The following is a 26,756-nucleotide window of genomic DNA, read 5'->3' as shown; positions in this document are numbered from 1 at the left end:
CCACCGGTAAGTGGCTAACCCTTGACCTGTTGTCTAGATAAGGCAGTTCTAGAAGTGCAGTAGTAGATAGTAAGGCTCGTTTGTGATGGGCTCTTCTCTGCATGGTGGCATGACATAGACGGAAGCAATACTCCTAGCGTCCATCGCTTGGGACTCTGGAAGCATATCAGCATGTCAGCACATCATGCGCATCTCACGAGTTTACGCTGGAGAAAACTCCACTTGCTCCAATAGCTTGTTTCCAATGGATCCCCCTTTAATCCCTGGGGAAGAGGAAAAAATTGCACCTCTTGGCGAGGTCCGACACAGCCTGTGCGTTAAAAATAAGATTGTCATGTCATGGTGAGTCTGGACTAATAGATATGGAGAAAGCAGAATGTCGAGTTGTTAGCTCGCTTCGGGCTTACGGGCTCTGTGTGATGAATCCACTGATCTGCGGCAACGGTGTGATTTGGATTCATGGAGTTTTGTTGGCATGCTGGGTCCAGACACGAGAGTGAAGGATCGAGTCTGCACTCCTTCCATGCACGATGGTGAGATGTTGGGCTCGAAACAGGTGGTGGTAGTTAGTTAAAGATGAAGGAAGGCCAACACTGTCGAAACCCTCCTAGCATAACAGAACTGGCTGATATGAACCAACCCAAGGAATATTGATGATGGAAGGCCTGACCAGCTGGTTCAGGGTGGCCGAGTTGAGTTTGCTGACTAAGAATCATGCTCGTGACAACTGACAGAAGTGATCTGACATGTATCCGTATGTATGCTGTATGCGACGTTGCATCTCAGTGGACCATCCCATTGACATAATATGCCAGATTTTCACTACTCCCAGGGTTCACCTGAAATTTGATGTTACTCCCAGACTTTGGATATGATCTGATCTGACCTTGCAGTTACTTTCTGTCCAACGTACTACTATGTACAAGCATGGCTGTGGTTGCTGCGTCACCAGTCACCGCCCTCTCACTTCCCAAGCCAATCTTCCTTCAGCCTTGCCCAACAAGCTGAGCTGGCGCCCTTTCGGACCGACCTCGAAGAGACGTTGCTTTTTTAGGTCTAGTCTGGGGTTTAGCCCAAGAACTGGAAACTGTGTTTCTCCAGGTTCAGCCAAGGGCATTTTTCCTCATCTGGGGGGGTTTGTTGGTTGATGCATTGTTCCAAGATTACAGTAATTAATTCTAATATCCAAACATGGAAAATATCGTCAGGCCCTGATCGACAAAAGACGCATCGACTAGCAGAGGCACGACTCATGCGCAAGACGTAACAAAACCCACTGAAAAGCACACGACGAGTGTTCCAAGTTCCTTCGAGAAAGACGCTAGCCACGGTCAGGCCGGCAACTACTGCACGATGAGGCCACGAACGAACACGCACAAGTATACAGTGTTTGCGATGCACATGTCTAATTGGTCCATATCTCACACTGTGGTAATCCACCGGGTTGTTGGGGCCTGGAGTGAACTCATTCGCTTGATCGTACACCGTCCAGACAACATCATCGGACGTCTTTCGGTGTTGGCAGCCATCAAAGTGGAAAGACGGGAACACGTCTGGGAATAACAAACCCAATTATATCAAACTCAATCATATTGTAAACTCAATCGCCAACTAAAATACCTTTAATACGTCTGTTCATGTCTTCTCAACAGCAGAGTTGGACAATCTCGAAACTGATTAGTGACCCCTTGCAGCATACTACAATGCACAGAAGCTCGGATGATCCGATGCCATTGCGGTGAGCCTTTTCCAACCATCGACTTTTGTGCCACAAAGGGGTCGGTTAATCATGCTCGAACTATTCATGCGTAGCTACGTTGCTGTGATTGAGTTTATTCACAGCAATTAACCTATAAGCTTTGATAGGAACAGACGCCTCATGATCATGTCAAGCTTTATCAGATGGAGGGCGTTTTAATCGTACTATTTCCCCTCTTTGCGGGGAAGGGAATGGGAACTTCCATGTGATCCATGCTATCTAGCTATTCCCTCTATTTGGGCGAAGCTGGTGTCGTTTTGCACAGCAACGCGTACGTAACCTGGTTACCCCAGAACTGAGACTGATACGTGACACAGCAGCGTGCAAAACGCACGGATGGTCTTGTTTCAAGCGAGATGACAGCTGCACTGCAACTCCCGCATCAGATCTATATACGTGCATTTGCAGAGTAGTACTCTATATCATTGAAGGGACATCATTGGTTGCTTTAGTGTCAGTCGTAATTGAGTTCTGTATAGTACTAATTGACATGAGCGTAGTGTTACGACTAGACGAGCTACAAGGAGGCATTGAACATACGCAATGGGAGGAGGCTGTGTTGCTTTTATACTAGATAGTCCGATGGCCTAAATATAGTGTTTTTGAGGATATGCCTTCAAGGTCGAACCGTACTGGAGAATACAAGTAGACTCAGGAGTCAAACCATCTGTTTGATGTTACATATTATTGATTCCATCATTGATGTTTAAACATAGCTTAGCTATAGCATCATTGCTGGTACAAGTGCTAGGTGCTGGATCGATACAAGGTAGATAGTCTAACCTACTAGCTATTGCACAAAACCAGGGGCTGGCCTATCGGAACCTATCCAAGTTCTATTGCAGCTACTTTGTATTCTGCCTTGAAACTTCTGTATACTGACCGTTACGCGGCATGATATCTCACCGTTGCCGTCTGCCGCCCTAACATCCATCTTACTTTCCTAAGGGCCGAACCGTCGCATCATCAACTGCACAGCCACCAACTGAGTGACTCCGAGAACAACGGGACGACTGTTTCCAACGCACGTATACAGATTGACTCTATACCAGTTCATCCGTTGTCCGCGTGTACGCTGTAGGGCTGAGTATCTGTTGTCTTTACGTTCCGTGAATGATCTACTTATACGCGTATAGAAAGCCCCACATATTACTGATGCGCACTACGAATGTTCCAAAAACGGCAGCTTTACTCACGTATAGCTAGCTGTCCGCGTAAAGAACATTGGCTTTTTTTTATAGACATTTGAAGAAAAACATAGTAGTTGGGGAGGAGCAATTTATATGAAAAGACGAGTATATAGTTGAGAGAGTTTCCAAATCAAATCAAGATTGTTCCATCCAATTCAGCTTCAATCTATCTCTGTGTTGTAACGGCATTAAAACACCAAAATTAAACTTTACCAGCATCTCCAAGAGCTTCACGACAAATTCACTCACAATGGCAGGCTCAGATGCACCACAGGCTTATGTCTTTTACAACTACAACCCGAGCATGGTGGCAGCCGTCATATTCATCATTGTGTTTGGCCTCTCTTCATTATTACACACGTTTCAACTTGCACGCGCTCGAACATGGTATTTTATTCCATTCTTGATTGGATGTCTCTGTACGTTCCCCAACCCTTGGTGGTCTGTCAATCACTTACTTACTGATCATTTAGTTGAATGTGTTGGTTACATTGGCCGCGCCCTCTCTGCCAATGAAGCACCCGACTTTACCAAGAACCCCTACATTATTCAGTCTATCCTGTTGCTGCTTGGACCAGCGCTGCTAGCTGCTTCCATTTACATGGTCCTCGGTCGTCTCATCGTACTTTTGGATGCGGGTCATCTCTCTGTTATTCGCCCCAAGTGGCTGACCAAAGTATTTGTTACTGGCGATGTTTTGTCTTTTCTCGCACAGAGTGCCGGTACGTGTTCTGCACTATACATACTTACTTGGATTCACTTACTGACTTTACAGGTGGTGGTATGTTGGCGACAGCCAAGGATAAAGATGCTGTCAAGAGAGGTGAAAACATCATTGTCGGTGGCCTCATCATCCAGATCCTCTTTTTCGGCTTCTTCATGATTGTCACCCTCATCTTTCATGTCCGCATCAAGCGCAACCCTACACAAAAGTCTCTAGAAATTGTCACTCCATGGAAGAAGCTCCTCTTTGCTCTGTACGCAGCCAGTCTGTCCATCCTCGTGCGATCAGTCTTTCGTGTCGCCGAGTACGTCATGGGCAAAGACAGCGCTCTCCAGTCGCAGGAATTCTGGATCTACATTTTTGATGCTCTTCTTATGAGTTTGGTGGTGGTCTCGCTCAACTGGTTCCATCCCAGTCGTGTGATCAATGGTGCGTCAGACAGGAAGCGGATTGTGAGTCAGGACGAGTATATGCTGGAGGGGCAAAGGCATGATGGAGAACGCCGACGATACTCTTTGTCGCCTGTCCGTCCCAAGGGTAACAACTGAGGAGGAATATGTCTGTCTGGTGGAGAATATGTTTGAGGACAGGTATGAAGTTGACATGTAATTGTAGTATTGGCTGAATAAAACTTCCCTTTGTTTTAAAGAAGTGGGATATCACTCCATGTAGAGAGATTGATAACCAACCAATATTCATGGATCTGACCTGCAAAGCTCATACGAGACAGCCTCAACCTGGTTACTGTTACATGAGGCTCAAAGTGGCTCTGTTTCTTTAGGTCTTTAGGTCCTTGGAAGTAAATTATGGAGATTAAAAGGTCTCGATGAGTGTCCGTAGATGGGTGAGACATGCATACTACGCAGGGGGAGACTGAGACATTAGAACTGATATTCCGACGATGCGGAATTATGTCGATTGAAACCAAGGCAAGCAAAAAGCAAAAAAAGTTGGCTCGGGGATTGTCTTTTTTCGGTAGCATTTTGGCGGGAACCTGGAACTAAGACGGGAATGGGCGGTTCCAAACAACGGCTCTTATGCCCGAAACAGTGACAATTGGCGACGACAATGCATTTAATTTCAGTTCAGCTCAGTTGGTACTGTTTCGGCTTGTAAAATTTTGAGAAACGTTAATGTGTCGCGACGGAAGGGAACGAGATAGCAAACGGGAGATGTTTGTTATATTATCTCGAGATCAAGGCGAAGCAATTGTATTATTAGTATCGAAACAAATCGGAGCAAGCCGAGTAACGTCAGAGAGAGGTGACATTCAATTCAATAACGTGTGTCGGACCGACGTACCTGCAAAGGACTTGACATGTGAGTGAATTTCAGGTGCAGAAGCATGTACACGATCGTCGATGTAGATTTGATTCTGTTAGGCTTCAGCTGGTCATCGCCAGCAGCAACAAACGAACAACCTCGGGTTGCCTGTACAGAGGTGGATCGAATAAACAGACTATATAGACTAAAATACCGATGGTCTCTTGGGCTACAGATGCACTAAAGCTGGTCTAATATTTTCATCAGTCACTAAAGTACCTGGCTGTGCTAGAGTTGCACTGTTCTAATGTGAGAGCTGAGGGATTAGAATGGTCAAAGCGGAGACCAGTCACTGGAAAGTCGACGTGGCACAGTGTAAGGTAGCGTTTAGAGGCTTAGCCCTGTTGAGCGCCGAGCGCCACCTGGAATCAATTCATCAAAGGTATCGTTGCGTTCGCTTCCAATGATGGGATGGGATATCGTCAACTTGATCTGATTGCTTGGGAGTCTGAAAGATAAAAAAGCAGCTGAATGTCTCTGTCTCTGTCTCTCTGTTTCTCCCTTGCTTTCTCTCTGATTACGAGTGATACTCTGTACCAACCAACCTCTTATTCCCCCCTTGTCCACCATCCTCCATCTGTCCATGATTTTCCAGCACTGTCTGTGGTGGCTGCTAATTTCTTCCTCTACACCTTTCCTCTTTCAGCCCCCTCGCCCGTTCGGAAGTACGTGCCTTGGTCTTTGGAAAGACAGGTGGTACGAGTAAAAACTGGCTCCAAAAGTATCTCCCCACTCTGTTTATGTGCCAAGGTACTTGCTACCCGCGATCCTTTTGTCCCACCCTGGACTACCTACAGACCGTAGACCGCGCATCCACTGTCCAGGCACTGACTGGCTGGTTAGTACAGTATAGCACTAAACTGTACTGTAGTCCTGTACCTCACTTGCAGTTGCAGCCAACCTAAGATCCACCCAGCGCCCACCCCCGGGCCCCGGTCGTTTCCTCGAAATCTCCTTCCCCTACAAACCCACTTCTCACCTCATTCTATTCCTATTCTTCTTGCCTCCCGTTCTTCCACATCCACATTCTTTCTCCCCTGTTACAACACAACGACGGTTACCAAAAACACCACTACTCCCTCCCTCATCTCTTCGCGTAGGTTGATCAACTAAAAAGTATCGACCTTCCGAATATCGACAAACTCTACGCCTCTCGCAACTCCTGGTCACCCACCCGAACGAGACCCCCCGCATTATGGTCCATCGCGAAAGGGCCGAATAACGCATGCACGCTCGTCTCGTCTCCTTCACCAATCTCTAATCTCCCATCCTCCCCGCCTGAATTCTAAGTCGCCCCGAATATACCTTCGAAAACGACATTTCTTGTCACGGCCACCCCCGCAAAATCCCCAGACTCTGGCTCGCTGGCTTGCTTCCTCCCCCGCGATCCGTCTATCTATCTATCCATCAATATCAATCATCCTGCCAACCGAGCATATATAACGCTCTGCCGACACTTTATCACCGCTTCCATCGCCTGCTCCGACCATCCGCCCCCGACCCGTTACCAGTCTAACTTTCACCATGGCGGGTACCATTCAAAAAAGGGCCTGCGATGGATGCCATCGACGAAAAGTCAAGTGCGATTCCAACAGTCCATGCCGAAACTGTAATACCGCCAATATCCAATGCACATACAATGCTATCCCCCAGAAGAAGGGACCTAAGGGTTCCCGCGCCAAGGTCATTAGCGAACTTCGAGAGACCCAACGCCTGACGAGTCTTCCCGTAAAGGTTCAGGCCAGAATGAGCGGTGTTCCAACTGAATCCATTCAGAACCACAACGCGACGAATGGATTGCTTACGGCCGAATTCGCAAAGAGTTGTCTCAACTTCTTCTTCGACAATCTCTACTCCAAACTACCCATTCTCGACCGAGATATCATTGAAAGTCAGCTGTCGTGCATGGAGAGAGATCCTGAAATATACTGCCTATTCACCTCCCTGTGCGCCTTCATGATGCTTCAGCCAGGCATGGGCTTTCCCACAGCCGATTACAACCTTCAGATGGAGCCTGGTGCCAATATTGCAGCCAGCAACATACTGGTCGAAGAGTGCTTACGCGTCCGCAAGGGCACCGAACATTGGGAAAATCCCAGCCACTACGTCTTGGCCACCAATTACTTCATCTTCGCCTTTTACTACTCTCAACAATCTCATGCCTCGGCCTGGTATTATCTTCGAGAAGCCACAACCATGATCCAGATGTCAGACCAGAACAACGAGGGAAAATACTTGCAAGATATGGAATCCATCCGACGACGACGCCTGTACTGGCTTCTCTTCAACGCTGAGCGAGCATATGCCATTCAGCGCAGTTACCCCCTGACGCTGCAGGCGACTGTTCACATGGGCAATTATGGCGAGGATCCCGCCGACAACTTAAACCCTTCTATCCAGACCAACTTCTTCAACATGTGCAGCGTCTTCCAAAGCATCGACGACAACTTCCTCAGCACCTGGAGGCATCCCTGCTGCCGCCTCGATAATCAGATCATCGCCTCCTTGGACGCACAGCTTCTCAAGACGATGCCTACATATCATCCTAACGCCGCTTTACAAGCTGTTCAAAGTTGGCTCAAGACCGTGGCATGGCAGACCAGCGGAGATACGCAGGAAAACGTTGCGTATAGAATGTCTCAGTTTGTTTCTGGGTTCCCCAACCCGGCAATGTTGATGAACTCTGGCTTGGTAAGTTCTTTCATCACATGTTATTGCATGTCAAGTTGTATTCTAACGATACGCAGATTGCCAAACTACTTCAAGTGACTTCAGACTTGATCTATTACCTGGTCAATGCCCCCCAGTCTCGCAACCCAACAACCCAGGGACCCGAACGTCACCTTCAAACTCTCCTGCGCATTTGCCTGGCCATTCAAAGCAATCACTACCAGTTTGTGCCTCTCTTGTTGAGCAAGGTTAACGACTATCTCCCCCGCATCATCGACCCTATGTTGTTGAACCCACCAGAGAACGTCGGCTACGGAATGTCTGTTGATATCTTCGACGGCTTTGGCAATGCTGGTATGGCCCAGATGCCTATGGGAGACTATAACTCAAGCCTACCCATGAACTCGTATGAGCCCAAGTATGAGGATATGGGCGGCAATAGTCCCGATTCGCTCCCTCACTCACACCATTCTCATCACTCAAACGGCTCACCACCCGGTTCTCAGATGGGCAATGAAATGCCTCAGAACTTTGTCAGCTCCCCTGGCGCGGTCATGTCTCCAGGTATGGACTACACCCCCAACATGGGTGGCTTTAGTATATCCGATATGGTTATGAGTCCTCTGGGTGGCGCAGCCCCTCCAAACGGCATCAACATGCAGCGGCAGCAGCAGCAGCAGCAGCTCAATAACCAACCTCAAATGCAGGGGATGCCTAATCAGGGTATTGGTGCACCGCCAATGAACCAGAATATAGGCTCTCTATACAGCGGTGTACGGCAACCATCACGCCAGAGTAGCTTCAATATGCAAGGCCAAACTCCTCTATCAGCAATGGGATCAATGTCTGACGCAATGGATTTCAATACATTACCACCGCGGTGATGTGGCGCAGAGGCTGAAAACGCTTGGCTGACCTACCGGGCTGGTACCGACTTTGGAGTTTTCTTTTCTTTTCTATAGATATTGTCTTGGATGTGTATTTCATAATCCTCAGGAGATCGAATCAACGTCGATCTTATGGCGGGCGCACCGGAGTTTTTGTGTCACGGCTACTCGAGGAGTTTTGGGTCTGGAAGGACCGGGGTTTTCTTTTGTCATTCATGTTATGCCCGTCAAAGAGTAAAATCGGAGTCTTTAGTATAGGTTATCAAGTGGCTCCTATGTTTTAGGATACAAAAATAAAACAGCCTAAAGTCTGTAGTTTAAGTAGCATAATCAAGTCTACCAATTTCGCCTCTTATGCCTAACGGTCAATCTCTCTGAAACCCTGAGGGTTATCTGTGCCGAGTGAGAGAGACTTCAACTCTAATGCGCTCCAACTCAGCCTTTCTGATACACCGAGCCACGCTCAACCATGTTGCGCTTTCAAGTTTAGAGCTGTGATGTATTCATATAATATAAAAAATGCTAATGGGTATTCTGTCTGGTATCTCTTTTTCAGTCGTCAAGTCTTGTAATCAAACGCCAATGTAAAAAAGCAAAACCCATCATAACTTCGTAAGCCAATCTTTCAATCTTTCTCTTCCACGGAGTCGTTTATTTCCACGAGGTTTCTTCTAGTGCTTCGCGGTCACAGACCGAATGGCAAGCACTTGGATCCTCTCAGCGTACAAATTCATTAAGTGACAAACGGGATCTCCCCAGATAACTTCTCTCAAGTCCGATTCATTACAGGTGACCGCCACAACGCCCTCTTCGAGCCGCTCTCTGACAGTCTTGCGGTCCTTGGGCTTGGCGTGGGGATCTCCCGAGCGCAGCACGACGATCCGGCCGGCGTTGCTGAGCGTGCAGGCGGGGACTTTCCATCTTGGTTTCTTGGTGCGTGAAGAAGAGCGCGAGCGCTGCTTCGATTTGGTGTCCTTGTGGTGCGAGGAGGACGACGAGGGTGGTGGTGAGGAAAGCAGGTCGAGGAGGCTTTTAACGTAGGCTTTGTCGGCGCGGACGACGGGGTCACCCTCGTTGACAAAGCTGAGGAACACACTCTTTCTAAGAGACGGCGCGTCGGGTTTGGAGAGCGGGAGGAGAGATACTGGTGGTGCGCCGAAGGTTATACAGTGGACTCTCTTAAAGTGCTCTGTGAGAACGTTGAGTTCGGATTTCGCTTCACTCGTTTGAGCGACCATGTGGGAGTATAGCAGTGAAGCAATGGCACCACCAGCAGAGTGTCCTGTAATCAGGAGACTATAGGCAGACCTCGACGGATCCTCTTGCAAGAGCTGTCTCAGCCGCGCAGCAACGGGCTTGACCATCTTCTTGGCAACATTCAAGAAACCCGCATGGCATAAGTTACCCGGATCATCGAGGAACTTAACAGGGCTGATGGGCACAGACTTGAAGTTGACGGCCCAGTCCATGAAGCTCGCTGTGCCCCGGATAGCGAAGACGATAGTACCGCGATTGTCTACCGACACAGATTTGATGCAGGTTTGCCTAGGGCCTGCGAGCCAGTCGGAAGAGACATGGGCGTCGCGTTCGGAGCCGGAGGGCTTCTCGTATACGCGTTGGGAGTACTGGGCAGCAAGACAAAGGAGAGGCCATGTAGGCATATGCCTGTACATGTTAGAGGAAATCTAGGGGGTGTAATGACATGGTATGATACGTACAGAGCGAGTGTGTGTAGATCCATAGGGAGTTTGGAGTTTGCATATTGCTCAACTTTGGAAAAGTAATTGCCCGATACAACTGAGGCAGCAACATTACAAGACTGCTTTTCCTGCTTATCCTGTTTATCCTTGTGCCTCTTCTTATTAACACCCTTGTCATCGACATGCTGATCCTGAACTGGAGCGCAGTTGAAGAGCTTGCTCTCATTGCCGCAGAGCTTCTCATGATCAATCAGCGTCATGATGTCGTTGAACCGATCATACAGCGCATTTGTCGACTGTGCGATTTGAGTGCAGCCGTGCCAAGCAGACAATCCATCGTCGTAGAGTTGCGGCGCCGCTTCCTTAGCCATATTGGCCATTGACCCTGTGAAGCGGTTCAATGATGAAGAAAAGTTTGGCTGTGAATGCATTGACGAGAGATTATGCTGCTGCGGTGGCACAAGGGCTTGAGAGTGATGGGCGATGGTGTGATACTGAGGAGGGTTGACAGGCGCAAGGTTTTGCGACGGTTGATGCGAGATGTGGTAGTGGTTGTTCACCACGACTGGCTGCTGGTAGCCATTCCAACTTGGCGGCGCAGTGAGGTAACCTGCTGGCTGAAAGTGAGACTGAGATTGGGCCGCATTTTGGTTGCTGTATAGGCTCGTGGGTGGTTGAACAGGGTATTGTTGCGACGGCTTTGGTTTTGGTGCTGATGGAAGGGCAGGACGAGCACCAGACTGGTTGCTTGAAACGGGAGCAGGAAGAGCTGGACGATATACGTTTGGCGGGTCTGTTATCGAGGGTTTGTGTATGGAAGTTTTTGAAGTTTTTGTCTTTGAACTCGACTTCTTTGACCTTTTCTTCTTTGAAGAAGATGAAGTCGAAGTAGCGAACCACCAAGCCATGATGGGATATTGGGTGGAGGAGGCTGAGGGTAGTAAGGATGTTTACATCTCAGGCAGGAAAGCGCCGTAGTCACACAAGGTAAGATAAGAGTAGGAGCACAGAGAAAAAGGTGTGTGTGAGTACGCGCTCTAGTCTATGGGGAAGATTAAAAACAATAAACAAAAAGGGTGGAAAGGAAGATGGCGAGAATCATGAATAGTCTCACACATGACCCGACCTGACCGAGGCAAGCAGCATGGCAGTGGAGGAAGATATTCTTAGCAGCTGCTGTGATTCAGTGTTTTCCTAGCGGGGGGATTTCTCAGCCCGGTCGATCTTTCCCCTGTCGAACTGCAGAGAACATTAATATCTACGCAGTATCCATTACTCATCGGGTGGAAGCTGCAGCTGTTATTCTGTCTTCAATATAAGAAAGCCCTTAGCGAAGTCCACTAAACAAGCGAATACATGGGTGGCGCAAAAAGACCCCTGCAATAGAGCTTGTTAGCATTGTCATTCGTCGACAAGACACCAATCATGGCCACGTCGCTTTGACGAGGCATGAGAATGACTCTGAACCTGCCAGACATTGGATGACTCTGCAGCTCAATGCAGCTTCTATTTGATGCTGGCAACAAGGGGTCGATGAACGGGCGGCAATAGTACCTGTAGCCCCGCCGTTCTAACCCTATGGCTGGGTGAGTCAATGACTTTGTCTGAGGCGATTTTGGAGATTTGATCGAGTTATGTTTCAGTCTTTAAGACATCGCCTTTGTATGACGAGATTCGAGGATAGTTCACACCTTTACACTTTAAAGGTGTACTAGCGTGAGTTCGAGGTTCTTGGATTTAAGAATCTTGAAGCAGTCACCAATAGGCTTCGTTTGTTTACTATCCCCAACCATAGTTTTGGCTCATGTCGACAAACCCTTCATGTAGGTACCACACCATAGTTTTGCAGAAATGTGGGTTCAAGACGAGTGGGGGATGAACACTTCTCGAGCCGAATCCCTCCGGTTTGATGCATCGATGAGAATCAATTAAACTCTGGCGACGCAGACAAGTGTAAAGACACTTCGATCTTGGACCAATTGTGTGCTTGACGATGCCAGCGAATTTGCCAGCAAACACCCCCGAAGCCGCTTTAGCACCAAGATGCATGGTCAAATGAGTCACATCGTTTCAAAGAGCTTCACCGCAACCAGCATGGTGAAATGAATCCTCCTTCTAATCCATAGAGACCCTCCATGTAAGTCAGAAGCAGACACTTTAAGCGTGCCTCGCAGGTTCCCAATGTGTTGTCTTCACGTGGACTTATGGAGCTCGGAAGCATCGATCGTCAGTTACAAGACTGTCATCAGCGTCCACGGAAGCCACCGATATCGCAATCCTGGCTTTTCGATCCTTTTCATTGCTCATCAAACGATTGTAGTGCTTTTGGCGTCTGGTCGATGTCGAACTGAACCTCATACAACGTTCGACCTAGCCCCTCAATCATCACTATCCTAATTGCCAGATGAGTATTCATCATCGGGTCGTTCGCAATGTTATGCATTTGATCTTCCGCCCAACCATCTTCACAGGAGCTCGGGAATAGAGCCTTGTCTTCAGGGTTCTGTGGGATACACAGGTTCTGCCAGCTCGCCAAACACAACCGGCGCCGCTGGCCCTCCAGTCGAACTTGTATTTCGGGTGGGTGGAGATCGTGGTTTCCATGATACATCTCAAGTGACCCAACGCCATCTGCTGAAGTGCCAGCATACTCGATGAAGGCGAGCATGTTGAAAGCCCGGCACCACGGGCTCCAAGGTGTGTAGCCTCCGCCGTCTGCATTTACCTGACGATGCATGCCCCATGTGATTGCCACGTGTCCAACGGCGGTTTCATCATTCTGAGAATGGTCGCTGTTGGATTGATTATCAATAAAGAAGCTGAGAAAGTGGATGCCACCAAAGTGTCGATCAACTCCTGAATGCTGGCACTTCTCGAAGACCCATGGAGAGGGGATCTGGGTTGCGCGAGTATCGTACCTGCTCAAAGGAGGGTGACTGCCACGATCGCTCATAGTGTATCTGAATCTGCGCTTCCCGTTGGACGTATACCGCACTCTTATCGTCTTGGAAACAAGATACACTGGTCCAGTCTTTGGGCCCAGGTCATACGAAGGATTCACGCTCACTGCGTTGACGGGGCTCTGATGACGCATAATTTTGACATTCTTCTGGGTAGCTTGATTGAGATATCGCCTGACCTTCAGCACAGAAGGATATGTCAAAGGATATGCGTTGGCAAATGCGTTCGACCGGTCCTGACCGACCGATATCTCATGACTGCTGTAAACCTGCCTGGGGTCAACAGGAACAACAAACATATGATACACACGTCGATACAAATTGATGATACCTAGGTGTTCAAGAAGGAGTGCTGGTCGAATGAGGTAGTCGTCATCGTAAGCAAGATCCAGTATGCCCAAAGAGAGCTTCCGGTCAAACCATTCCTCTGTTGCTGGGTTGTAAATGCTCACAGTACAAGGACAGATCCACAAATCCATTTGTATAGCAGTATCAGTCAACTCTATCGGAGTGATAGAGCCCATGAAGCTACCCCCAAATGTTCTGCTCATCCCTTTGAAGACTCTAATACCAAGAACGTGAACAGGTTCATTAAAGACAGAAGGTAAAGGTGCCAAGCACCCGGGAATACGGCCGAATGACGCATGGTTGATGCCACCACGCCATAGAAGAATAGATTGATCTTTCGACTGCCGGACTATGGCTTCTTGAAGTCGCAGGAAAGCCTTGTCTCCTTCCCCATAAAGCATGGGCATATTTAAGTTAAATAGGCCAAGAAGACAGTAAGCAGAGTCTTCCTTGCGTGTTGTGATACGAGACGAAGCCCAACTCATTTTGACAGACACCGTAAACGAGTCAAGCGTTTGAGGCAGTGTGTCAAGCGCTGTGCAAATCACACAAACACCATCGCGGACCGCAGGGTAAGGTTCAAGACAGCGACATCTAGGCTCGTCGAATAACTGAGGCCAGATACCTGTTTTATGACAAAGGCGATCAAGAAGCTCGTCATCTCTAGAGCCAAAATTGATCCAATATTTGTCGAAAAAGATAACACGGCGCGGTGCAATGAGCTCCTGTAATGTCCATCCTCTTGTGAACCAGCGGCTAGAAAAGAATGAAGTGTCTGACGATTGAAGACGAACGAGTTTCCCGGTAGATGTTTGAGAAAAGTGATGTGAGAAGCTGGTATCGAAATCACTCAAGAAGACGTAGCATAAGGAAGCTTGCTGATACCATTTGAACATGGAATTTATGGCCTCGGATAATTCGGCGCTGCTGGTCTTGTCGATGCAACATGTGTCGATCCAGACATAGTCATAACCATTCCTTCGAGCCTGTGTGCAACATTCTTGGACCTTGTAGAAAGCCTCGCGGCGTTGCAGATTCTCAAGTGGCTGTTGTGTTATGTCTTGGAAGGTGATTTCTTCGTTTCCCCATGTGTGCGATAGGATGGTATAGGGAGGGATATCAGATTCAGCGCCGTCGAAGCTCTGGAGCCGAATAGTGTGCGCGTTGAGTAGTCGCATGTTTGCGGTATTTGACAGGTTCTAGTTCTGATGTAAGAACGGGACGAAAGCGAGAGGTTATTTGTATTGAAGCCGAGTCTTTCGTGTTATCAGGCGAGGCTTCCAGGAAGGCGTTTTGCGTGTAGCCCTGCGGCTGAAGACTATTGGTAGGCTGTCATTGCCCAAGTTCATCGCTTCTGTTGGTAAACCCAATAGAGCCCAAGGCAACTTCATTTCGGTGATAATGTGACGAACGGTGGGAGTCTTGAAGTTGGACTTGTGTAAATACAAAAGCGACTGCTAAGGTGAGAAAAGCGCCGCTGCTGCTTCTTGATTGAAGGAAGGAGAGAAAGATTAATCACGGGAGCGGACCGGACCTTCCCCAGATAATCTAGGCATCTTGGCATGGAAGGACCCTTGAATGCGATCGCATTCGTGAGCGGGTCCACTGTATATTCCTATTCTCACCAACAACAACATACATCAGATGGGGACAACCGGTATTACAAACATACATAATGGATTCGACGCTATTGTTCCACATCCTTGGGAACCTATATAAGCCCGTCTATGTTTCTCGTTCTTTTTCTTGTTGCACACATCGTTTCTGCCTTTCACTCTAAAAAGCATGTCCCAAACAACAACCATGGCATCCAAGACACTCACACGGCCTGATGAACCTGGCGTCCATGCTAGAGATCCCAGATCACATTGTCAAACAGAGGCCAGCGAGATAGTAGGGAGCTCGGCCCCCATCCCAAGCGATAACAATGATCCCCCTACCAACTCCAATGAATCCGAATCTGCGGAGCACAGTTCCAAGAAGAGCCTGGTGCAAATTGCAACAGTGATGGCCTCACTCTGTGCATGCGTCTTCCTCGCTGCCCTCGAAGTAACAATCGTCTCAACTGCTCTTCCGACGATCGCCGCTCACTTCGCTTCTGACTCAGGCTACACCTGGATTGGCACATCCTTCGTCCTCGCGCACACTGCCTCAACACCTTCATGGGGAAAGATCTCCGACATTTGGGGAAGAAAGCCCATTTTACTCATTGCCAACGTTATTTTCTTTGCCGGCAGTCTTGTGTGCGCTCTGGTAGATGATCTGGCAATCTTCATTGCTGGGCGGGCTATCCAAGGGTTGGGCGCTGCAGGTATGCAGACGTTGGTTAATATCTGTATCAGCGATATGTTTTCGCAAAGGGATCGAGGCTTGTACTACGGCTTGACATCAATTGTGTGGGCAGTCGCATCTGGTGTTGGTCCAATTCTTGGCGGTGCCTTTACTGTTCGACTGAGGTGAGTAGATATCTTCAGAAGAACGACTGCATTTCTTGACGTTCAACAGCTGGAGGTGGTGTTTCTGGATCAACTGTGAGTCCCTTATACAAACCTTGCACTTAAACTGACACCTCTAGTGCCTATTACTGTTGCGGTATTCGTTCTACTTGTTCTCACTCTCAGACTCCCGTCTCCAAATACTCCCGTATGGGCAGGCCTAAAAGCTATCGATTGGCCAGGCAGTTTCCTTATCGTCGGAGGGACTTTGATGTTGCTTCTAGGGCTCTATTTGGGTGGAGTATACGAACCCTGGAACTCGGCGACAGTAGTCTGTCTCATCGTCTTTGGAATCATCACAGCATTGCTGTTCGTATGGAACGAGTGGAAGTTAGCAGAGTATCCCGTGATACCAGTTCACCTCTTCAAGACTTGGTCATCGTCGGCAGCATATGCTGTCACTTTCTTCCATGCTTTTGTGTTTATGGGTGTTGCGTATTACTTCCCCTTGTACTTTCAAGCCGTTCTCTTGGCCAGCCCACTCCGCTCAGGAATTTATCTTCTCCCATTTATCCTTTCGATCTCTATTTCCGCAGCAATTACTGGTATATACATACAGTTTAGCGGCAAGTACCTTCTCGTCTCACGCGCTGGGCTGGCCATGATGACTTTGGGAATGGGGCTCATGATGAACTTGGGCATGGATTTGAACTGGGCGAAAATGATTACCTTTCAGTTGTTAACTGGCATAGGTGTTGGAATGAACTTTGAGGGCCCCTTGTTATCCGTCCAGGCTGTGGTACCGCACGAGGATGTGGCAGCAGCAACAACCTCAATGGGTTTCACCAGAACTATTGCAACAGCCATATCTGTCGTCATCGGCAGTGTTCTCTTTCAGAATGAGATGAAAGGAGAGAACGAAGTACTTCTGGGCGGACTGGGTCCTGAGCTCGCCAGAATGTTTGATGGGGCATCTGCGTCTGCCAATATTGACTTGATCAATACACTTCCTGCTGAATCGCAGCTTATGGTAAGAGCCGCATTCTTTCACTCTCTTGACAAGATGTGGATTCTGGTTAGTCAAATCATGTTATATGCACTTACTCTTGTTCTGACAGTGGATAGTATACTGCATTCTCGAGCGGTGGGCTGTTGCTCAGTTTCTTTATGAAGGCTCAGCACCTGAGCAAAGACCACAACGACGCACATCTGGGCATTGCCAAAGATTCGAACGTAGGGGCTTCGGAAGAAGTAACTACAATTTTGACCGAGAACGACGAGAATCACGAACTGAGACATATCCTAGCAAAGGCGGGAGGTGCACTTCCAAACTGATATGTCGAAGGAAGTTGTCTAGTGGGCAGCAGAAAAGTTGGCCTCCTAAGTCTTAGGTCATAAAAATAACTAGTCTAAGAATCATAGTCTAAGTTACCTAAGCTGCCCTAATAATTTTGTCTCTTATGCTCCCAGTGGTCTATTGTTGAATTTCTGTTATACTACGGTTAGGAGCATCACTTTTTTCACTAAGAAGGATAACTCGCCAGCACATGGTCCCAGTGGTCAATTTTTCTGATACCCTGAGGGTTGTTTTGGAGAGCCGTTATATTGCCGTGCTTGGACATAATCTCACAGTCATTTGCGTCTTGCATGCTGATCTTTACTATTTGTTCGCATCGAAGATATGATCTGTAGGATGTTTATTACCCAAGCACTTCATATTCAACACAGTGTACTAGGAGTATTCGCACTTACGCATGGACGTCTCGACCCTATTCTTGAGCAACTGAATTGTCAAGTATTTCATCAACAACCTGGAAATGCGATCAGTTTCATTATTCGGAACCCGAAGCTCCCTACTCTACAGGGTCAGATGAATCAATAACCCGATCTTTTTAAAGGTCAACGCTTGCGCAGCAAGCCATAACCGCCGCGATGAATAAGTCATTCCCCTCAAGTCCCTTGACCGTGGGGAATGCTTCAACACTCGACAGTCTCTCAGATGCCCCTATCACAAATGAAACGGACGATAGTCCAGCTATTCCTTTACTTCAGGACCACTGGGGAAATTCCGCATCCAGTGAAGTATCGATGCACCAAGAATTCATCGACAATGAAGCGGCAAAAAAGACATTGGCTAAAATCGACCGTACCATTATTCCTCTTCTGTTCATAACATACATGTTCAATTTTATGGACAAGGTCATATTGTCTAGTGCAGCTGTATTCGGACTAAGAGAAGACACTGTATGTTTGTTCGTCTGATATCCGCACATTGGTACTGACACTATGTGAGCATCTTAAAGGCCAACAGTACAGCTGGGTAGGAAGTGTCTTCTACCTGGGCTATTTCCTTTGGACTTATCCAACTACCATTCTTGTTGCAATTCTTCCTGCTGGAAAGTATCTTGCAGTCAATACGATATTCTGGGGTTTGGTAGTCGTGTTTACTGCAGCCTGCCAGAACTTTGGCGGTCTCTTGATTATGAGGTTCCTTCTTGGCATTGCCGAAGCGACAATAACACCAGGCTTCATGTTCCTTACTTCAACATGGTATACACGTGATGAAATGCCGACCCGTGTGGGAATCTGGTTTTCAGGCAACTCTGTTGGGGGATTAGTCGCAAGTTTGCTCGCTTTCGGAGTCGGCCACATTGAGAGCACGACAATACGACCTTGGAGATGGATGTATATGATACTAGGCACCATGACCTTTCTATGGTTCATACCCTTGTTCTTCCTCCTCCCTGACAACATATCAAAAGCCGCCTTTCTTTCACCAGAAGAGAGGAAGATTGCAGCGAAGCGTGTGTCCACTTCTGGCACCGGGAAGACCGAGGGTACGCGCTGGAGATGGGACCAGGTACGCGAGTGCTTAGTCGATCCAAAATCATGGTTCATTGTTGGAATTGAACTGTTTACTCAGATTCCAAATGGTGGCTCTCAAAGCTTTGCAAACATCGTGGTGGCATCTTTTGGGTTCACTAACTTGCAGTCTACATTAATCAACATACCGTACTCGCTTCTTTCGGCTGGCGTAATCGCAGGAAGTGGCTATTTAGCTGGTCGCTTCCGTACGCTGAATTGTCTCTTGATTATTGCGGCAATTGTACCCTGTGTCATCGGCAGTGCTGTCATTTACAAGCGAAGCCATGTACCTCAAAGCCTACACCTATTCGCTTACTTTCTTCTTTCAACCGGCTCTGCAGCAATGCCTCTCACCATGGCCCTCGTGCAGTCCAATTACAGAGGAGTCACCAAGAAGATGACAATAACAGCCATGTTATTTGTCACGTACTGCCTGGGAAACATGGCTGGACCACATTTCTTTCTCAAGTCCGAGGATCCGCTATACGAAACTGCGTTCAAGGCGATCACAGCTTGTTACAGTTTGGCCATCCTTTGCGCTTTAGGGTTGCGGGTTTATCTCAAACGGTTGAATGCAAGTCGCACCAAAAAAGAGGGTGTTGTGGGAAGTGCTGGCTCGGGAGGGTTTGCGAGAGAATGTGCTAGAGAAGAGAGCAGTGATCTAGCAATTGATTCGGAGGATGTCACGGACTGGCAGGTTGTAGGATTCAGGTATAGGCTGTGACCTTTGACTTTCTACATCAGAGTGCGAGGTGGCGGTTGCTATGTGTGTGTTGCAGTGGCTCAATACATGGACTGGGATGCCTACATGAGTTAGTATCTGCAGGTGAGGTACTTTGGTGGTCATCAGATTCGGTACAGTAACATCGCGCGGCAAATTTTTAGGCAGCAACGACCTTTGAAACAAATATAAAGACGTGTATTTCTTCCATTAAACTTTGCAATATGCTATACATATTAACTACCTGGGTAAGGATACCAGTCAATCATTCTAACATCAGTTCGTGAAGCTGGCCGACTGAGTAAGGTCACGTGCATCTCTGGCCGAACGTTTGGCCGAGTCCGTCAAGTGGCCCCAGATTTGGAAGCATCAAAGCACCCACTTCAAACTTTTGACACTAAGGCGAAAGTCCAGCTCTCTCCTCCTAGACCATCTTTGTTAATTTTTGTAATCCATCAAACTCTGATCGCGCAGCATTCGAAAATGTCGTGGAGAAATCAGGGAATCACCGGTTCCAACAACATCCCCCTGGGAAAGCGACGCTTTGGGGATGAGGAAGAGGAGAAGTTCGACGGTGGCGATGCCGCTGTTGATCGCGACCTGAAGCGAGGACGCGACCCTGAGCCTCGCAGCGAAGCTGATGGGCCTCGACGACGCAAGAAGCGAAACAGATGGGGTGATGCATCCGAGAACAAAGCCGCTGGCCTCATGGGCTTGCCCACTGCTATTTTGTCAAACATGACAAGCGAGCAGCTTGAGGCCTACACGCTGCATTTGCGAATCGAGGAAATCTCCCAGAAGCTACGCATCGACGATGTCGTCCCAGCTGACGGCGACCGGTAAGTAATCATCTCTCTATTTTCGTCTCTTCCTTACTGACCAAAGATAGATCTCCTTCTCCCGCTCCTCAGTACGACAACCACGGCCGACGTATCAATACACGAGAATACCGATACCGCAAGCGACTCGAAGATGAACGACACAAGCTTATCGAGAAGGCTATGAAGACGATTCCTAACTACCACCCTCCTCAGGACTACCGCAGACCTACAAAGACTCAGGAGAAGGTCTACGTTCCTGTCAACGATTACCCGGAGATTAACTTCAGTATGATTGCTAACCCTTTAACCCTACTTACCAATACTCTGTCCTTGTTTTTTGTTTTCCTTTTGGAGTTTGATCAGACTCGTCAACACAAATTCTGTGTTGTGAGATCTGGTCCTTCGTCGAATGGACTAACCCTTTGCCCGTCCATCTAATCTTTACCAATCAGATACTAACAATAGCTCTCTCGTACTAAAGTTGGATTACTTATCGGCCCTCGTGGTAACACTCTGAAGAAGATGGAGGGAGACTCAGGTGCCAAGATCGCCATTCGTGGCAAGGGCTCCGTCAAGGAGGGCAAGGGCCGGTCTGACGCCGCGCATGCCAGCAACCAGGAAGAAGATCTGCACTGTCTCATCATGGCCGATACTGAAGACAAGGTCAACAAGGCCAAGAAGCTCATTCATAACGTCATTGAGACTGTAAGTACATTTCCACTCTCTGCAAGGCTCATACTAACACATTTAGGCTGCATCCATTCCTGAAGGCCAGAACGAACTCAAGCGTAACCAGCTCCGAGAACTCGCCGCCCTCAACGGTACCCTCCGAGACGACGAGAACCAGGCTTGCCAGAACTGTGGCAAGATCGGCCACCGCAAGTACGACTGCCCTGAAAAGCAGAACTACACCGCCAGTATCATCTGTCGCGTCTGTGGTAACGCCGGCCACATGGCTCGCGATTGTCCCGACCGCCAGCGTGGTGCCAGCTGGCGCAACACCGATGCTGCAGCCCGTCCTGCTGGTCGTATCGGTAGCGGAGATGCCGTTGACCGTGAATACGAGGTAAGCAATGCTCGATTCATTACAATCATACAATGCTAACAAATTCCAGCAACTCATGCAAGAGCTTGGTGGAGGTTCTTCTGGACCTCCTGCGCGTATCGAGGCCGGCCCTGGCGCTCAAGACAACGGCAGCGCGAAGCCCTGGGAGCGAGGTCCTACCGGCGGACCTGCACCATGGCGCAGCCGTAACCAAGATTCTAACGAAGGAGGATCGGCAGCCCCCTGGGCCCGCGAACGCGGTGGTCGCAACCAGGATAATGCCGCTGGTAATGGCGGTGACAGCTACTATGGTCAAGCATATGGCGGTGCTTCAGGTGCCGCTGCTCCATGGCAGCAACAAGCTCCTGGAACCCAGGCTGGATATGGCGCCTATCCTGGCTACGGTGCATATGGCGCTGCTCCTGGAATGGCCGCTCCTCCTGGCCTTGGTGCCACTGGTGGTGCCCCTCCACCTCCTCCTGGTGCTCCTCCTGGACTTGGCGACATTAATGCTTTCATCCAGCAGTATGCTGGTGCAGCACCTCCCCCACCGCCGCCCTCTGGCGACGCTCCACCACCTCCTCCCAGTGATCAGCCTCCTCCTCCCCCACCCCCCGGTGCTTAGATGAGACTAGGCCAGACCAGGATGTTTGAGGTTGGAAGTTTCTGACAATAGTAACCCCTCGACTATGGACCAAAGATTGTTCTGTCAAACCTGATATTAAGATGGGGAATAAGGGATCGTTTCTAACGTGGCAGCGACTAACCAGTACAAGCCAAGCTTGTGTTTCATTCACTGCGTATCATGAGTGTTTATGATCGAACCGTGTGTTGCAGCTAGTTATAGTTCATTTCGAAGCACAGGACTAATCGCGTAGGCAAAGTGTATTTGATAATTCAGTCGATTTGTTTATATGGTGTTTTATGTCTTGTGTGACTTGCTCTCGAGTGAAATGAATGACATGCTTGCTGTAGGTACTAATGTAGGCAGATTAGAATACCCAGTTTATGCACGTCGATAATTGATGCAGCTCATGCATGCTTATAGACCCCGCATTGTAGTAGAGTAAAGTAGAGTACTGGCGTCATTGTATGGACGTACCTTGAGAATTCCCGGAACTGGACAAGGAGCTTGGGCCATGTGACAGCAGCAACAGCAACAGCAGCGACGCAATCGACAAGAGTTGCCTCTTTCTCCTCGAGTCCTACACTCAGTACAAACTTCATCTTGTCTTAATACTCGATACTTTTAATTCTGTTCATCAGACAAAGGCTCTTGTCTTGCGACGCGTTGTGGAAGTTGCGCTCGTGAAATTCCTGGAGTACCTTCTTCTTTTGCTTCCATCCCGTTAACAAGCGTCATCTGATCCAGTCTAGTTAGATCCTTGTTCCAACTGCCTGACTGTCTCTCTCCCTCACTGTCTTATCTCTCAACCTCTCTTTACTTTTCTTCTACGTGCTTTGTTCGTTTGGACTGATACGCGTCAACTTGAATCCTGATAATGACCCTAACACTATAATTGTTATTCGCGCCACCTAGACTCTTCTCTTCACTTCGCGACACACTGGCGCGTCGTGTATACGATTCGATTCAGATTACCTCAGCGACAATCCCAAACCATTTTCCATCACCATGAGGGCTAAGAACCCCCTTGCCTTCCGGCCAGGGCCTGTGACTTTCTGGACTACTGTCATATATATCGCCCTTTTTATTCCTCTTATATGGGTTCACGAGACTGTCCCCCCGGCTCCCGCCGATCGCTCATTATATCAAGGCCTCAACCTCACCGAGGCCTGGCTCGATTTGCAGGCCATCAGTAGCACTTATCATCCCTACAACAGTCACGAGAATGACCGAGTACGCCAGTTTCTTATCGACCGCACCAAGGAAATTCTGGACCGAAACGATCTTTCTTATACGACCGAGAGCATTGGTGGTGTAGATTGGTACTCGAGGTCAGTGCCTGGATTGCGCAACAACGGACGTTTGTTAACACTTGGTAGAACCTCTTCTTTTGGAAACCCAAACTCCTTTGATGCGCCTCAAGAGACGGTACAGGCCAAGCCTCGCGGAGCCACTCTCTTTGACGACAGGACCTCCAATGTCTCTTGGACTTACAACACCGCCAGGCGCATGGGCTCTAACATCTCCAAAGGAACATGGCTGGGACAATACTTTGAAGGAAACAACTACTATGTTTATATCCACGGCACAGACGACCCTGAAGGCGAATGGTGGCGGGACGAATCCAAGTATAAGAAATTCCACGGCCAGGGAGGTGTTCTCGTCAACTGTCACTTTGACTCGTAGGTGGTCCTCATTCATCATGTGTTTCATTGACTTACAGTTGCAGCGTTTCCACTGGGTATGGTGCTACCGATGATGGAATGTCCTGTGTCTCGATGCTCCAGCTTTTGAGCTACTTCACGCTCAAGGGACGTCAGCCCAAGAACGGCATCGTTCTGCTCTTCAACAATGCCGAGGAGGATGGCCTTCTTGGCGCTAGAGCTTTCGGCTATAGTCCCCTATTGCATTTCACCCATACATTCGTCAACCTTGAAGGCGCTGGAGCCGGAGGCCGAGCTCTGCTTTTCCGTACTACTGATTTGCAGGCTGCCAAGGCGTACTCCAAGAGTCCCCATCCGCTAGGATCTGTTGTTGCTGCCAATGCTTTTGAACGAGGCGTTATCAAGAGCGCCACCGATTACGAGATCTTTGCAGATATCTTTGGGCAGCGTGGACTTGACATCGCATTTTATGCCCCTCGTGCTCGCTACCATACCAACCAAGATGACGCCCGACATACATCTGTTAACAGCATCTGGCATATGCTCTCAGCTGCACTCGCTTCGACCGAGCATTTATCCAAAACGACTGGTACCATTTTTAACGGTGACCGATCTGATGGCAACTCTGATCTTGTCCAGAATGGAAAACAGGCTGAGGGCGTCTGGTTCGACATTTTTGGCGCTGCATGGGCCGTGTTCGCGCTTAGGGGACTCTTTGCATGGTCGTTGACACTCCTCGTTGCCACCCCTCTAGTTCTTATGGCCTTTACGTATATTCTAGTACGCAACGACAAGTACTACTTCTTCGCTCGTGACATCAAGATGCACCACGACATTAACGATGATCCGGTCACGTTGGGTGGTTGGAAGGGCTTCTTCCGGTTCCCCTTTGCGCTTGCCTTTGCTGGAGGATTGACCATTGCGGCTACACTTTTGGTTGCTAAGTTCAATCCACTGATCATCTACAGTAGCGGTTACGCTGTGTAAGTGACCTTTTCTCATGACCAAACACAAACTAACAGGTTCCAGGTGGTCCATGACCTTGTCTATCTTTTACTTCTCCTTCTGGCTCATCATGCGAGGTTCGGCCTTTGTCCGCCCAAGCGCCCTTCATCGAGGCTTTGTGCTGATTTGGCTTTTCGCTCTTGGATGGGGTGTACAAGTTGTCTGTGCCGTGGCAGAAGACCGCATGCACATTGGTGCCCTATATGCGACCGTGTTTTTCCAGTCAGCCATTTTCCTGGCTCTACTGATTTCTCTATTGGAGCAGTTTGCGCTGCTTGGCAAGCACGACTTTGCCCTCCAGCTACATGATGCGCATCAGGCACGCGATGTCTCGAGCCGCGGAACTGAGCAAGAATCCAGACCCCAACCAGACAACGAACCTGCCCGAGCTGAGGCCGATGATGGTGAGGACGAAGATGAAGATGCTACCGAGACAACGCCACTTAGAGCTGGTGAGTCTGGCTACGGTTCCAACGCCCAGACGTCATTCGCAAACACGTACCGCCGTTCGGTTGCCGACACCTCGCCTGCTCCGCCTAGCATGCGACGATACCAGCCTTTCGAACATGAGCAGAGCTGGTCTGGACGTCTTCCCACGTGGACTTGGATTCTTCAGTTCCTCTTTTTGGCCCCGATCCCTGTGATTCTGTTTGGCAACCTTGGACTAGTTGTGATGACTGCTACGCAGATGACGGGTACCGATGGAGGCAGTCTTCTTGTTCCTGTTCTGTCTCTGGGCATTCTCAGCATCTTCTTGTTGCTGCCACTCACGCCTTTCATGCACCGAGTCACCCATCATGTCCCAATGTTCCTGTTTTTTGTTTTCGCTGGCACGTTGATATACAACTTGGTAGCATTCCCGTTCTCCGACAACAACCGCTTCAAGTTTTACTTCCAACAGGTGATTGATCTCGATAACGGCACTGACACAGTCTCTATTGTGGGAATCGAGGAGTATGCGCGCTCTGTTATCAACTCGCTGCCGAGTACGACTGGTCAGCAGATCAAGTGCCAACCAGCGGTTGGGCGGGATCTAACGGACTGCCAATACGACTCTTCTTCTCTGACTCCCAACTTGTATAAGGACAAGTCGCCCAAGCAGTTAGTCTCGATCGAAACGGTTGACGGTAGCAACGGATCGAGAGCTCGGCTTCGAATTGACGCTGTTGATTCCAGACTTTGTTACGTTCGCACATCTCGACCCATCTACGGATTTGCTGTTGATGGCGCGAGTGCGCGAGATCCTCGCTTTGGAAAATTTCCTTCAGAGGGTTTCAGTAGTGTCCAACTCTGGCGACGTGATCGCGATCGACCCTGGACCTTGAATCTTTACTTGAATGAGCGCAACGCACTAGCCTTGACAGAATCAGAGCAAGAAAGTGAGATGTTGGGAACAAAGGCTAGATCAGTAGAGCAAGCAGCAGGCTTGGAGGTCACAGTTAGCTGTGCCTGGAGCGATGCCAACACCCCTGGCACGATTCCTGCTCTTGACGAACTTCTTAAGTACATGCCCACTTGGGCAGCAGTCACCAAGAAGAACGTTGGACTTGTGGAGGTTCGAAAGACTCACAAAGTATAAGTAATGGACAGGAGGACACGGACACGACATGTATGACGGGAACCTGAAAGACTTGGCTGAATGTATCGCTAGAGTGGTCTATGAGTGCGAAAGGCTTTGAAGCATGGTATTAGCCATGGACAGAGAAGGGAGTTTGGGATTAATTTGTTACGTTGGTTCGGCCTATTGTTTAATCGTTGAGTAACCTGAGTGCCGTAGAGAATATGATTGTCGAATATCGTCAAAACATCAATACCGAAGCCCTCCCACTCGCAACGACGCAACGTCAATCACGAAACACAAACGTGTAGTCCATAGTTCTCTGAGTGACGAAAAATTGCCTTGTGTCAATCTGTGACTGACTTAGCTGTCTTGCTTAACTACCTATGTGAAGTGATTGGATTACCCATCCATCATCCCCAGCTACCGGGTAACTCGGGCCCAACAAACTGCGCA

General features: G+C 48.7%; 7 protein-coding genes across 7 annotated transcripts, besides 2 other annotated features; 5 read left to right on the top strand and 2 right to left on the bottom strand.

Moving 5' to 3' along the window:
* Positions 1–3,199: 3,199 nt before the first annotated feature.
* FPSE_05174 (uncharacterized protein) lies at positions 3,200–4,221 on the top strand (the record flags this gene model as incomplete). The annotated part of the gene is made up of 3 exons (XM_009258292.1): positions 3,200–3,368; positions 3,423–3,671; positions 3,725–4,221. 3 exons carry the CDS (start codon positions 3,200–3,202, stop codon positions 4,219–4,221), a joined length of 915 nt encoding a protein of 304 aa, XP_009256567.1.
* Positions 4,222–5,470: 1,249 nt separating this feature from the next.
* Positions 5,471–5,511: a repeat region.
* Positions 5,512–6,520: 1,009 nt separating this feature from the next.
* On the top strand, positions 6,521–8,550 carry FPSE_05173 (uncharacterized protein; the record flags this gene model as incomplete). The annotated part of the gene is made up of 2 exons (XM_009258291.1): positions 6,521–7,687; positions 7,744–8,550. The coding sequence occupies 2 exons, from the start codon at positions 6,521–6,523 to the stop codon at positions 8,548–8,550; spliced, it is 1,974 nt and encodes a 657-aa protein (XP_009256566.1).
* Positions 8,325–8,350: a microsatellite.
* Positions 8,551–9,224: 674 nt separating the features above from the next.
* FPSE_05172 (uncharacterized protein) lies at positions 9,225–11,161 on the bottom strand (the record flags this gene model as incomplete). The annotated part of the gene is made up of 2 exons (XM_009258290.1): positions 9,225–10,218; positions 10,272–11,161. 2 exons carry the CDS (start codon positions 11,159–11,161, stop codon positions 9,225–9,227), a joined length of 1,884 nt encoding a protein of 627 aa, XP_009256565.1.
* A 1,388-nt stretch (positions 11,162–12,549) lies between these two features.
* Positions 12,550–14,739, bottom strand: FPSE_05171 (uncharacterized protein; the record flags this gene model as incomplete). The annotated part of the gene is made up of 1 exon (XM_009258289.1): positions 12,550–14,739. One exon carries the CDS (start codon positions 14,737–14,739, stop codon positions 12,550–12,552), a length of 2,190 nt encoding a protein of 729 aa, XP_009256564.1.
* Positions 14,740–15,364: 625 nt separating this feature from the next.
* FPSE_05170 (uncharacterized protein) lies at positions 15,365–17,331 on the top strand (the record flags this gene model as incomplete). Its single annotated transcript, XM_009258288.1, has 4 exons — positions 15,365–16,017; positions 16,067–16,092; positions 16,137–17,071; positions 17,122–17,331. The coding sequence occupies 4 exons, from the start codon at positions 15,365–15,367 to the stop codon at positions 17,329–17,331; spliced, it is 1,824 nt and encodes a 607-aa protein (XP_009256563.1).
* Positions 17,332–20,065: 2,734 nt separating this feature from the next.
* Positions 20,066–22,073, top strand: FPSE_05169 (uncharacterized protein; the record flags this gene model as incomplete). The annotated part of the gene is made up of 5 exons (XM_009258287.1): positions 20,066–20,421; positions 20,472–20,689; positions 20,885–21,108; positions 21,155–21,469; positions 21,519–22,073. The coding sequence occupies 5 exons, from the start codon at positions 20,066–20,068 to the stop codon at positions 22,071–22,073; spliced, it is 1,668 nt and encodes a 555-aa protein (XP_009256562.1).
* Positions 22,074–23,081: 1,008 nt separating this feature from the next.
* FPSE_05168 (uncharacterized protein) lies at positions 23,082–26,321 on the top strand (the record flags this gene model as incomplete). The annotated part of the gene is made up of 4 exons (XM_009258286.1): positions 23,082–23,404; positions 23,453–23,755; positions 23,803–24,720; positions 24,767–26,321. The coding sequence occupies 4 exons, from the start codon at positions 23,082–23,084 to the stop codon at positions 26,319–26,321; spliced, it is 3,099 nt and encodes a 1,032-aa protein (XP_009256561.1).
* Positions 26,322–26,756: the final 435 nt, after the last annotated feature.

Source organism: Fusarium pseudograminearum, chromosome 1 (assembly GCF_000303195.2).
Source record: "Fusarium pseudograminearum CS3096 chromosome 1, whole genome shotgun sequence".
In the NCBI taxonomy this organism is placed as follows: domain Eukaryota; kingdom Fungi; phylum Ascomycota; class Sordariomycetes; order Hypocreales; family Nectriaceae; genus Fusarium; species Fusarium pseudograminearum.
This window is presented reverse-complemented; position numbering and strand designations above follow the sequence as displayed.